This window comes from Balaenoptera musculus, chromosome 1 (assembly GCF_009873245.2).
Source record: "Balaenoptera musculus isolate JJ_BM4_2016_0621 chromosome 1, mBalMus1.pri.v3, whole genome shotgun sequence".
Classification (NCBI taxonomy): Eukaryota; Metazoa; Chordata; class Mammalia; order Artiodactyla; family Balaenopteridae; genus Balaenoptera; species Balaenoptera musculus.
Genome location: NC_045785.1, coordinates 141323555 through 141336767, shown reverse-complemented (window position 1 = coordinate 141336767; position 13213 = coordinate 141323555). Strand labels below are relative to the sequence as shown.

Below are 13213 nucleotides of genomic sequence, written 5' to 3'. Positions count from 1 at the left end.
TTCTCTAAACTAAGACTGCACTTAATTATCACATAGGTAATAAAACTTGGTTAGTAAACTGGCAAGCAAAAGATAGGCTCTTGTTCTTGCTTTGTCATTATTATTCTCATAAAGTCTACTATGTTTATATCTAAAATGTAGTCATTATACTATTTTTTCTACCTCATTGGTCTGCTGTAATATTCAAAAATTTTAAATCTATAAAGCATTATAAATGCCGTGTGTTGCTGCTGCTCTTAAGTGGAAAATTAAGTCAGGGACTTCTAATAGTAATGGCAGTTCACAACCAGAAGAGGTCAGTCTAATCAAGCTACATGTTTCAAGATTTGTGGGTGTAGGAGTTTTGCAGTGTTGTCCAGTTTTCCAATGAATAAAAGATTTTTTCATCAATATAGCATACCTTTTGTTAATTCTTGAAAGGATGAGTCCTGGAGGTCAGCTGAACTGTTGTAGGCAGTAAAGAATTATGGGATTTATAGAAAATAATTTTATTTTAGAATTGTTTTAAAATGTTTTTTAAAGAATTGGTGATCGTCTGGTATGCCATTCTGGTTTTAACAGATACTGAGCCAGAATCATTAATAGTAATATAATAAAAACTTTATATATGTAGACTAGTGGGAAAACAGTATATCTGAGTTTCTGTGTAGGCCTGTGTATTTAAAAGTGCAAATTTTATGCTCATTTGAATTAAAGCAAAGGCAGGCAGGCAATCTTTTCAACTTTTAATTGTTTAAGAGAAAAATAAACTAATGAATACTGAACCATATAATGAAGATAGTGTTGCTTTTTAAGGGAGATGAGCTAAGGAGAGAGATTAATTATAATAATTTATACTTTCTAAAACATTTTATGGATTTAAGAAACACCTTTTTTGTGTCACATAACTGGGTTATAGAGGGAAATTTTTTGCCTCTTTAGGTAATATCACTAAAAGCTAAGTCTTGTGAGGGTGGGTGTTCATAGCCATTTTTCCTAGATACAAAACATATAACAGATGTTCATTGAATACTTGTTGGAGACTTTCTTTTCTTTTTTACAATCAAGCAAAAATATGCCTAGTAGTCTAGATAATTTTAAGTTAGTGGATGGATTTGGTACATTGCTAGTAATTACAAAATAAGTGCTTTTTCTGAGCAACTATACTTGTACTGAATTATTTAATTCTTAAAATAAGCCTATCAGATTCAGGTACCAGTGAAGAATCTGAGAAGCAGAAGCAAAGTGATATAACCAAGATCACATAGCTATTAAGTGTTAGAGCTGGCTATTTACAATAGCCAAGACATGGAAGCAACCTAAGTGTCCATCGACAGATGAATGGGTAAAGAAGATGTGGCACATATATACGATGGAACATTACTCAGCCATAAAAAGAAACGAAATTGAGTTATTTGTAGTGAGGTGGATGGACCTAGAGTCTGTCATACAGAGTGAAGCAAGTCAGAAAGAGAAAAACAAATACCATATGCTAACACATATATATGGAATTAAAAAAAAAAAAGGTCATGAAGAACCTAGGGGCAAGACTGGAATAAAGACTCAGACCTACTAGAGAATGGACTTTAGGACACGGGGAGAGGGAAGGGTAAGCTGGGACAAAGTGAGACAGTGGTAGTGTATATATGGACATATATACACTACCAAATGTAAAATAGATAGCTAGTGGGAAGCAGTCGCATAGCACAGGGAGATCAGCTCTGTGCTTTGTGACCAGCTAGAAGGGTGGGATAGGGAGGGTGGGAGGGAGGGAGATGCAAGAGGGAAGAGATGTGGGGATATATGTATATGTATAACTGATTCACTTTGTTGTAAAGCAGAAACTAACACACCATTGTAAATCAATTCTACTCCAAAAAAGATGTTTAAAAAAAAAAAGTGTTAGAGCTGGAATCTGATTCTAGACCTCAGACTTTTAAACTACTAAATTGATATCCTATTCAGCTTTTCACTTTTGTTGTTTTACTTTGTATGTAGAAGACCTAGACATCTGAAGGGCCATTGACATTCAAAATTTAGGAAAACCAGAATATGAAAGTTATTGTAAGGCTTTTTACCAATCTCCTTCACCCTGTTTGAGTGTAATACTAATAACTGTAGTGGTCTGATCTTTAGGTAATTTGCCTATTTTAATAATATGAGCCAAAATTTATTAAATGTTTATTTTATCATGTGTTAAGCTAGGTGCTTTATGTCCATTATCTTCAGAAAAATGTTTCTTGTACATTACATTTTTGTTCCATTAACCAACCAAATAAATAGAAGGGAGTTGCTAAGGCCATACCACTGTTAACTGCACACCCAATATCTCTGGGTCTACCACACCTCACTACTTTTTTTCTGAAAATATTAGGTGAATATTCCTAGTGGTAAGATTTATACTTCTAGGGATTGTCCAAGTTACTTTGTGGTAAACATAATAGTTCAAAATAAGCTTCTCTCTTCCTATAGGTGAAGGAAATACTGGTACTGCAGAGTCCTCTTTTTCCCAGGAGATTTCTAGAGAACAACAGCCATCATCAGCATCTGAAAGACAGACCCCTCGAGCACCTCAGTCACCAAGACGCCCACCACACCCACTTCCCCCAAGACTGACCATTCATGCTCCACCTCAAGAGCTAGGACCACCAGTTCAGGTATTAAAAATACTAGTCATTCTGAAAATTTTACTTGAAAAAAATGTTGGTTTTTTTTCTCCCTTTCTTTCCATTAGCAATTACTTTGTTTTTCCCCAGAAATTAAGTGAACTTTCTAATGTTTGGTATATTTTTGTAAAATTTTTGAGCTGAAACTAATCTCTGAATTCTTTTCCCTGAAATATGGCAGTAATTTACTTCATAGAGGAAGTGAACTTTGGAAAGGCAAGGCTTATTAAAGTTGTGTATAAAGTGAGATGATTATATTCATAGAAAATAAAAGTCTCCTCGCTGTTTTTACAGGTTAAAGAAAATTTTCTTGGATTTTAATTAAAATAAAATGTATTTCAGCAGCTGACCACCATTTGTTTTGAAGGTTTCTTTCTCTAAGGTGCACGTTTTTTTTTTTAAAAAAAAAAGGAAATTTCTGTTCTGCTTAACAGAACTTCTTTTCCTCTTATTTTTTTGCAATCACATATATTAACATTCACTTTTAAAGTTCATGAAAGTGTGCATAACCCTTTACATGTAACGCTCTTTGTAGTAGGATTGGACATCTCTTATCAGAAGCTCTTGAAGAAATAGCAGGAAAAGTACAAAGGCTCTATTAATCATGTAGCTTGAGTCTTACTCTGTAGTGTACTAAACACTGTCAAGTGTAGATTCTACTAAAATACCACTGATGAAGACAACCTCATCTTCTGAAAATATAAAGTCTTACAGGATTGTTTATGGATCCTGCAAAATATACCGATTCTATCAATTTAGAATTGTCTAAATTGGGAAACAGTTTACAAGTAGTCAGTACTGCTGTTTGAACTCCAAAGGATAATTAAACTTTAAGATCAAAGGATACTTACTAACACTTAAATTAAGGAGATAGGAACTAAATTAGATAGGAACCTACAAATAAGATAGGATGAGAGTTTGGTTTTACATATTGGTTAATATTATCTACTGGCTAATAAAATATTTGTCTATTGGTTAATATTATGGTCTATATAATTAAAAACACGTCGTTGTTTACAAAATGGATTTCTTTAGTACTGGTACAAGATTAGTAGCAGTTTTTCCTAAGAAAAATCCCAGTGATTACATTATCTGCTAACATTTCAGTTATTTTATTACCAGCGTATAATAAGCCATATCTTTTAATGTTTGGTGTTTCTTTCATTGCCTAGTTCCTTAAAACAAATGAAATTCCTTTCTTGACATAGAGAATCCAGATGACCCGGAGGCAGTCTGTAGGACGTGGGCTTCAGTTGACTCCAGGAATAGGTGGCATGGTAAGTACCTACCTGTCGTGTAAAAGTGATTCATTTGTTCAGCAGTTATTTGTATAGTCCATACGTATGCTCCTGTCAGGCCTGTTTAGTACTTGTTTTCTGTCTTTTTAGCAGCAGCATTTTTTTGATGATGAAGATAGAACAGTTCCAAGTACCCCAACTCTTGTTGTGCCACATCGTACTGATGGATTTGCTGAAGCAATTCAGTAAGTCAGCGAGAGGGAAACATACTTTGTGACTAATCAAATTCTTCCTGTTTCCCTGTTAACTTGATTACCTTTGATTGATTCATTATTTGTTAAGTCCTATGCTATGTACTAAGCAGTTGAGGGTAGGAGGGTTGAGGGTGTAGTGTTGGGGAAAATCACATAGAGGTGAATGAAGTACAGTTGCTTCCATCAGGAATTTGAAATTTAAAGGCAGTATAACAATGGTTAAGAGCATGGACTTTAGAGTGAGAATGCCTGGGTTGGAACCTAGCTCTACTGCTTACTAGCTATGTCAAGTTACTGGGTTCTTTGTTTCTGAGTATCTTCATTTTATTAATGAGAATAATAATAATACAATAGTTCTTACCTCTTAAGTTGTGAGAATTAAATGAATTTATGTTAGCATGTTTGTAATATCACCAGGCACATAATAAATGCTTTATAGATGTTGGTGAAGGTATTGGTAATTACAGTGATCATGATGGAAAATACTGTTGTGAAAGCTAAGCATATGCACAACTAACGATAACCTAAACAATCTAGGAGAATAGAGGCATAAGCAATAGACTTTGTTTATATGAACGAAGGAGTGATTTATTCTAACACTTAGGGGAAGAGAATCTGAGAGGACTTAATGGGGACAACATTAAATTGAGTCTTGGAAAAAAATACCTAAAACTTACTGAGCATTCCCATGAATCAGTTTATTTAATCTTCGTAACTATGAGGATAGATACTATTATTTCATTTACAGATAAGGAAGCACAGAGATGCTAACAAATTTGCCAGGGGTCAGACAGCTAGGAAGTGACAGCTTTTTTATTTCAAACCAGTCTGGCTCTAGAACCTATTTTAATGCTTGTGCTATACCACTCTTTTTAGAGATTAAAAAGGCTTTCCACGTGGAAGTGCACATGTTTAATTGTGGCTGAAGTATCAGTTGCATGACAGGATGTACCTGAAGAATAGAATAAAAATGTTTCTACAAATTTAGGGAATGATTGATTTTTCTGTAGTATGTGGTAACATATGGCCATCAGAACCAGTTTTAAACTTGCTCAGTTAACCACAACTCACCTCAGCTAACACAATTTTACAAGCCAACTGATCAGTGTCAGCCCCACCCTTCCAGAAGTTAGCCAATCAGAAACAGACTCACTCCTAAAGAACTGCTGAGTACCAGCCAATCAACAACATTTTCACATAGCTCAGAAGAATTTAAGGTCCTTCTAATAGAAGAATAACTTATGGAGACAGGTTTAAAAATTCACCTGAGGGCTTCCCTGGTGGCGCAGTGGTTGAGAATCTGCCTGCTAATGCAGGGGACACGGGTTTGAGCCCTGGTCTGGGAGGATCCCACATGCTGCGGAGCAGCTGGGCCCGTGAGCCACAACTACTGAGCCTGCGTGTCTGGAGCCTGTGCTCCGCAACAGGAGAGGCCGCGGTGGTGAGAGGCCCGCGCACCATGATGAAGAGTGGCCCCCGCTTGCCGCAGCTGGAGAGAGCCCTAGCACAGAAACGACCCAACATAGCAATCAATCAATCAATAAATCTTAAAAAAAAAAAAATTCACCTGAAAGAGACTGTCCTTAACTAAAGCAATAGTGTGAAACAGAAAAGAAAATAGATTCAAGAGTTACTACTGAGGTAGAATCCATAAACATCAGTAGCTGACTAACCAAGAAAGGTTAGGGTAAGGAGTGGGCAAAGAGTGAGATAATGCTATTTTATATCCTGGATTATGGGCAGAAAGATGGATGGTAGTGTTATTAGGGCAGCAAGAAAACAGATTTCTAGCCATCTAATACTAAAGTTTTTTTCTAGACCTTGGGAGCCACCTAGTGAATTCTTTCCGATAAGAAATGGGCTCGAGAGGTGACCTGATTTATCTATGACTAAACATTGAAAACTGAGACAAACCTTTTTTCATGACTTTATTCTTTTTTTGTTACATTTCATGTTCAGTTTATGTTGCTTTCAATATGTCTACATAGAGATTTCTAGCAGATTCAAGAAATGTGAGGTGTATTTCAGAACAGCTGAAAGCTATTTATGTATAAATCATGTATGTATAAATCATGTATATATAGATCACATAATACGAATCACATGATTTATATTATTGCTAAGTTCTTGACAACTGATATTTTGAAAATATTTTCATAAGTGAGAATTCCTTTATCAACTTTATTTTCAAACTGTTTTCTTTCTTCTTTGTTTATGCTTATTCTTCCTTATTCCTCATAAGTGAGAATTCCTTTATCAACTTTATTTTCAAACTGTTTTCTTTCTTCTTTGTTTATGCTTATTCTTCCTTCTTCCTATAGTCTTTCCATCATTGCAGTTTAAACAAGGTAACTTTAAGTGTCATCTTAAATGAATTTCTGTCTGTTTAGTTCCCCACAGGTTGCTGGTGTTCCCAGATTCCGTTTTGGGCCGCCTGAAGATATGCCACAGACGAGCTCTAGTCACTCTGATCTTGGCCAGCTTGCTTCTCAAGGGGGTAAATCGCTAAAAAAAGCTTAGCTCTCCTGGATTTGCATGTATTTTGCTAATAAGCTGTTCTGACATGATTTTTTTTTTAAGTGAGCAAATATTAATATAAAAAAGTTTATCTCTAAATAAACCTTATCCTAATTTATGGAAAAAGCTATAATATATTTACTACTTATTAAGCACTGCCTTACATATTAGTCTTTCCAACAAAATTTTCAGTTCTTTGGGCATAATGACTAGCTTTTACATTTGTATCTCTTTTGGCTTTTAGTATAGTATCAGGAATATCTGTTGTGCTAATAAATATACCTAGGTACTACCAGCCATTTTAAAGTTGTTGGAAGGAATACAGCATATTTTTTGTTTAGTTTGACATTTGACATTCCTAGTTAAGTGTATAAAACTAGTTAGATATTTTCCATTAACATTAGAAATAAGAAAAAGTGTTAAAAATACGTGGAATAAAATGACCCCTAACTTAAGTAATAACAGTTGGTTATTTGGACATGAATTGTGCTATTTCTGGAATTAATTACCTTTTAATCATTAGTTGGCATTCATAGAACCCGCTATATTTCTGGGAAGCTATTATGGCATTTTGTAAGTGAATAGGGAATGCATACTGTTTTAATAATAAGCCCAAAACAAAGATTAATATGCAGCCCTCGTGTAAGTCATGCAATACATCTTAGTCCCTGGTGGTTTAGGATCTGAGGTCTAACACTGCTTCCCTCTACCAATATGAAATTGTGAGTTGACTTCAGAGGAATTCACAATTTTATGTGGCTTTATTATAGGACACTTGCAAGACTTGGAAGTCAGATCTAGGCTTAAATTGGAATGCTACCACTTTACTAGTAACTTTGGGAAAGTTAATTAACCTTTTTGAAATTCAGTTTCTTTAGCGAAAAGGAGACTAATAATACCTTACTGTTTTGGTGTAGAGTAGATTCAAACACAGTACCTAGTTCATAGTTGGGCACTCAGTAAAGTTAGCTTGCACGAAACTTATAAGAGCACTTTAGCTGTTTTTTATTTAGCGTTACTTAAATTAGTGTTAGGGAGCTTAAAGGATACATTTAAATTGTATTTACATTTTTGAGGGATTGAATTTTGCTTGATGGGCTAATTGTGGGCTTCAACAAAGTTGTGTGTCTCCACTGATTAGTTTTTTTCTTTTAGATGTCTGGGATATTGACAATATTTTGTTCTTTCAATCATTAATATTCAGAATTGTCTTTAGGTTTGGGAATGTATGAAACACCCCTCTTCCTAGCTCACGAAGAGGAGTCGGGTGGCCGAAGTGTTCCCACTACTCCTCTGCAAGTTGCAGCCCCAGGTAGGTATCAAAGGCAGATCAATAGATTATGTGTTATAATGGTAAAATGGAAACCTGTGATATATCTTCTAGCTAAAAATTAGAGAAACCACAAAGTTGTTAAAGTTTTCATTGCTTTTCTGGTCTTTCATTTTTTCAAGTGACTGTATTTACTGAGAGTACCACCTCTGATGCCTCAGAGCATGCTTCTCAGTCTGTTCCAATGGTGACAACATCCACTGGCACTTTATCCACAACGAATGAAACAGCAACAGGTGATGATGGAGATGAAGTATTTGTGGAGGCAGAATCTGAAGGGTAAATGTTTACCGTGTAATTTTTGCTTGCTTAAACTTGTCAGACTTTTACAATTTTTTTTTTTTTAAGCCAGGAAGCAACAGTCTCTTGAGCTGTATTTTCAATAACATCCTGTTACAAAAGTAAACCAAGCCATATATTTTGGAAAACTAATTTTTGCACAAAATAACATATTTTAAGACTTAAGACATTGTTATTACAGAAGACAAATAATTTTTTAAAAGGTTATCTCCTTGAAAATTGCATGATGCATTCTAGAACAAAGTATTCTTTAGAATCACCCTTCCATTAATGTCGCTGCTTGAACTTTTCCCCAAGAAAGAAGGCTTTCTGTGAAAATTAGGAAATATTAGGAAATGACTCAATTTTCCATTTAGTAGTGGGCTCTCAAGCAAACCTCACCTATTTTTTATTTACGTGCATTTAGAACTTGGTCTGAAACACTAACTTGTTAAAAATCAGAAATCTTCAAGACCTGACTGTTTTTAGCACATCAGTTATAAACAAAGGTTAACAAAAGAAGTATTTCATAACAAATCATCTGGGCTTTTTTAAACCAAAGGAGGTGGAGTAATTTAATGGGAAGAACCATTGGACAGTGGTCTTGGAGAAGTTTAACTTTCAAGGTGGAACCTGATTCTTCATAAAATAACAAAAGTTGGACTGCTTCGTAGTCAGAAGCATAGCTAGAAGTAGAACCCAGATTTCCTCGGTAGAGCTCAGAGGTTTTGTTTTATTTAGCAACATTTTCTTAGTGTAATTACAGGCCAACTCTAGTATATAAGAAAAAAGGCAGGTCTATTATTATGCCTCTAACACAGTGCTGCTTAATTTGGGGAAAGTTACAGATCCTGCTGAAAATACTAGCTGCCTTTAATTCCATACCATGTATGCAGGTCCCTTTATATATGTCATTTCTAAACCACACAGTATCCCTGCAAAGTATTATCTCCATTTTACAAATGAGAAAGCTCAGACTCTGAACATGTTAAAATAACTTGCGTAGGCTGCACTTCGCCAGTTCTTCTCAACTTTAGCAGAGTCATGAGAGGTATCTTTCAGGTACATTGTTATTAATAAGTGCACTAAAGTTTGCATATGATAAAAACTGGAACTGATTCAAGTTATTCTTGTACTCTTATCTCCCTCACTTGCTTTTTTTTTTTTTTTTTTTTAAAGTATTTATTTATTTATTTATGGCTGTGTTGGGTCTTCGTTTCTGTGCGAGGGCTTTCTCTAGTTGCGGCGAGCAGGGGCCACTCTTCATCGCGGTGCGCGGGCCTCTCACTATCGCGGCCTCTCTTGTTGCGGAGCACAGGCTCCAGACGCGCAGGCTCAGCAATTGTGGCTCACGGGCCCAGCTGCTCCGCAGCACGTGGGATCTTCCCAGACCAGGGCTCGAACCCATGTCCCCTGCATTGGCAGGCAGATTCTCAACCACTGCGCCACCAGGGAAGCCCCTCACTTGCTTTTTGATGTACTTTCTTGAATGGGAGAGAGAGAGAGAGATGGAGTTATAGCTTTGAGCCAGGAATTCACCTACCCTAGCCTGTCTCATCTGGGCTAGAGCCCATGGTGAAATAGTGGTATATTATTAATAGTTGTAACTGTTGTGAATTATTTTAGTGCTCTGCTTTCCTAGAAAGTTGTTTTGCGATATATCAAAATCTGGATAATATATCTCTTGTGAATATCAAGAATGTGAACATCTTTTGTCAAAAAGAAAAAACAACAACAGCAAAAAAGAGGAAAAAACAAAAATTCAAATTGGAACATGTCCTAGTGAGAAAAGGAGTGAGGAAAAAGGAGCTTGAGCTCTCTTTTCCCCTGCCTTTTAAAAAAATGTATGGTTACCAATATCAGAGACTGCAGTTTTGAGTTGGAGGGGAGCTCTGGGTTATTTAAATGGTAGACTATCGGAAAAAAAAAGTTTGGGAAAAATTTAGGATACGTTCTAGGATCAGTTTTGTATTTTCTAATCAATTTGTGTTTTTCTTTCTTAGTATTAGTTCAGAAGCAGGCCTCGAAATTGATAGCCAGCAGGAAGAAGAGCCGGTTCAGGCGTCTGATGAGTCAGATCTTCCTTCCACCAGCCAGGACCCTCCTTCCAGTTCTTCTGCAGGTAAGTTCCTGCTCTTGGCTACAGTACAGCTTTTATACATCAAACTTGTTTGCAAAAGATCCTGCTCTGTTAGCTACAATTGATAATTCTTTTTTCCTTGACTTTTAAAATGCTTCATTTAAAAGGGAAATTTTATGTTATTAAAAGGAACTTGGTTTATATTAAAGGGAATTGGTTACATTAGAGGTGCTATAGGGGCTGTGAGGGATGGGTTATTAGGAGAGAAGCTAAGGAGTAGTAGTACTCCAGGCCTCCTGCCTGTGTTTAAACCAGAGCAGCTCCTTTTTTATTTCTTCTACATATTAGGTTCTACGTGAGATTTGGTATGGAGGGTTGAGGGTTGGCAGGCCTGTTGCTTCAACAACAACCAAAAAAAAATTGAAATTTACTGATATAAATAGTTTTAAAGTTTGGTTTTTCACGTTTTTGAAGTTAACTTTGAAAAGGGCTATTTTATGTATCTTTCTGGCAATAAAAATCAATTCTGCAGGACTTTTTAAAAAATAAGTAACATTCATTGAGCACTTACTGTATATCAGACAGTATTCTAAGCCCTTTACCTGTATTTACTTATTTAATTCTCACACCAACCCAACGTGGTAAGCACGCATACCCATTTCATAGTAATGGAAACTGAGTCACAAAAGGTTGAAAAATTTCTCCCAAGTCACATAGTGAGTAAATAATGGGCAAGCCAGGATGCAAACTCAAGAAGTTCAACTCCAGAGACTCCACTCTTAAACAGTATACTACACTAGCTTATCTATCTCAAAGTTTTTAGGTAGGGAATTACTTTTATTATTGAAGAAATATATACTCAGTCATCCTCTCTGATTGTTTTCATATTAAATTGTTTATAGCAGTAATCCTCAAACTCTGTCATGGAACCTTCAGGTTTTATGGAAGACCTGCTTATTTACTACTTTTTTCAATCATGGAACTTTTCCTATCTCAAGATCTCTTCTCCCTTTCAGCCGCTTTTCTGTGACACATCAACCTATAGCCAACATCCCCAGGTTCAGATCCTGTATCTGCCTTTTAACAGCTAGTAACTTTAAATCTCTGCTCATTTCATTGTGAAATATGGGCATTCATAACTCATCTTGCCGTCAAGATTAAAAATAATGTATGTAAATTATATAACTCAATGCTTTACACACAGTAAGAAGGCCCCCAAAAATTGTAGCTGTCATAGTTACTAGTAAAACAGTAATATTATTAATAATATAATAACTGAAGTTCTTTGCCCCCAGTTATATCCTGATGTCCCATGAGAATTGTCTTTCCTCAACAGGGGAATTGGTAGTAGCTATATCTTACCAGAGCTTGCATAAGAAAATATGGTTCTTGTTCCCTTTTACAGTATAATATGAAATTAGGGTGTTTTTAAATTTATTTGATAACATAAAACACTAAACCTCCCCATCTAAGCAATTATCCATTTGGTCAGCAAATACTTAAGTGCCCACCGAGTGCCAGGCAATTTCACAAAAATGTTACTAAGAAAATGGTATTTAAGGAAAGACCTGAAAGAGGTAAGGGAGCGAAGCTGTGCAACTCTTCAGGGGAAGGTGTTCCAGGATGAGAGAAATAGTAGATGCAAAGTCCATAAAGCAGCAGTGTGATGTGTTCAGGGTCAGCAAGGAGACCTGTGTGGCTGGAGCACAGTCAGGACAGAGAGAGACTAGCAGGAGGTCACAGGGTGGGGGAGGAAAGATCTAGCAGACCATTGTAATTTCTTTGGCTTTCATGGATGGAGCAGGTTTTTGGAGGGCTTCAAACAGAGTGGTAACATGATCTGCTTTAAAGACTTAACAGTATCAGTTTTGCTGCTGTGTAGAGAAGAGACTGAAAGTGAGTAATGGACAGAAACAAAGAGAAAGTTTGGAGGATATTGCAGTAATTCAAGGTAAAGATGATGATGTTTTAGACAGGATGGTAGAGTCAAGGTTGTGAGAAGTAGTCAGATTTGGGATATATATTTAAATTAGAGCATGCAAGATTTGCTAATGATTGGATTGGGGGCATCTGGAAAAGAGAAGAGTCAGATATGACTCATGTTATATTGTAATGGACTGTTGTTTCCTGAGGGATGTGGTATTTTGTTTCCCATTGTATTCCCCAACCCCTAGCACAGTGTCTGATAAATGGATAGGCACCAAGTACATATTTATTATTAAATTAGTAGAGTGAATGAATGAAAAAAGTCAAAAAGAACATTTTTTTAAACTTTTTACCTTTTCTGTTTGTTAAATGTCCCTTGTTAAAAAAACATTTAAATATTGAAAGCAGTGGACACCTCTGCATTTTATCCATGCATTCATTTAGTAATTAGTTTTTGTCACTATAACTGCTTTCTTGTTTATTAACTTGCTTTCTTGTATATTAATGCTTTTCTTAGATACCAGCAGTAGTCAGCCAAAGCCTTTCAGACGAGTAAGACTTCAGACAACATTGAGACAAGGTGTCCGTGGTCGTCAATTTAACAGACAGAGAGGTAAATTTCTAACATATTGATCACGTGATAGGATGTGGGATAGTAATAAATGGAATGAGTTTTCTAATCCTTAAGCCTCCAATGTGTATCTAGTTTTTTAAAAACGTTCCAAGGGTTGATTAAATAAGTACACATTGAGCATGTGATGTTTACTAACCTGTAAACATCTTGCAGACAAGTTTGTATGCCATAGGTATATCATGAATATGTGCTTACATTTTATTTTTATTCATTTCTTCCTTAAATTCATGGTGTAATCTGGAAAAGCTAAAATGTTATAGTGCTATGTAGATGTAACTACTTGTTACATCTTTGCCTATTGTTGTTATAC

At 35.8% G+C, this 13213-nt stretch overlaps 1 protein-coding gene across 3 annotated transcripts in view; it reads left to right on the top strand.

The window, feature by feature from the left end:
- TPR (translocated promoter region, nuclear basket protein) overlaps nt 1-13213 on the top strand; it is a 66799-nt gene that overhangs the window by 53095 nt on the left and 491 nt on the right. Inside the window, exons 44-51 of one of the 3 annotated variants that reach the window (XM_036845986.1) lie at nt 2452-2636; nt 3854-3922; nt 4037-4128; nt 6528-6634; nt 7859-7966; nt 8107-8263; nt 10267-10385; nt 12787-12882. In XM_036845986.1, the coding sequence (XP_036701881.1) occupies nt 2452-2636; nt 3854-3922; nt 4037-4128; nt 6528-6634; nt 7859-7966; nt 8107-8263; nt 10267-10385; nt 12787-12882 (933 nt within the window). Of the gene's footprint in view, nt 1-2451; nt 2637-3853; nt 3923-4033; nt 4129-6527; nt 6635-7858; nt 7967-8106; nt 8264-10266; nt 10386-12786; nt 12883-13213 lie in introns of all 3 variants that reach the window. The other 2 variants (XM_036845995.1, XM_036845977.1) reach the window with 2 other exon arrangements.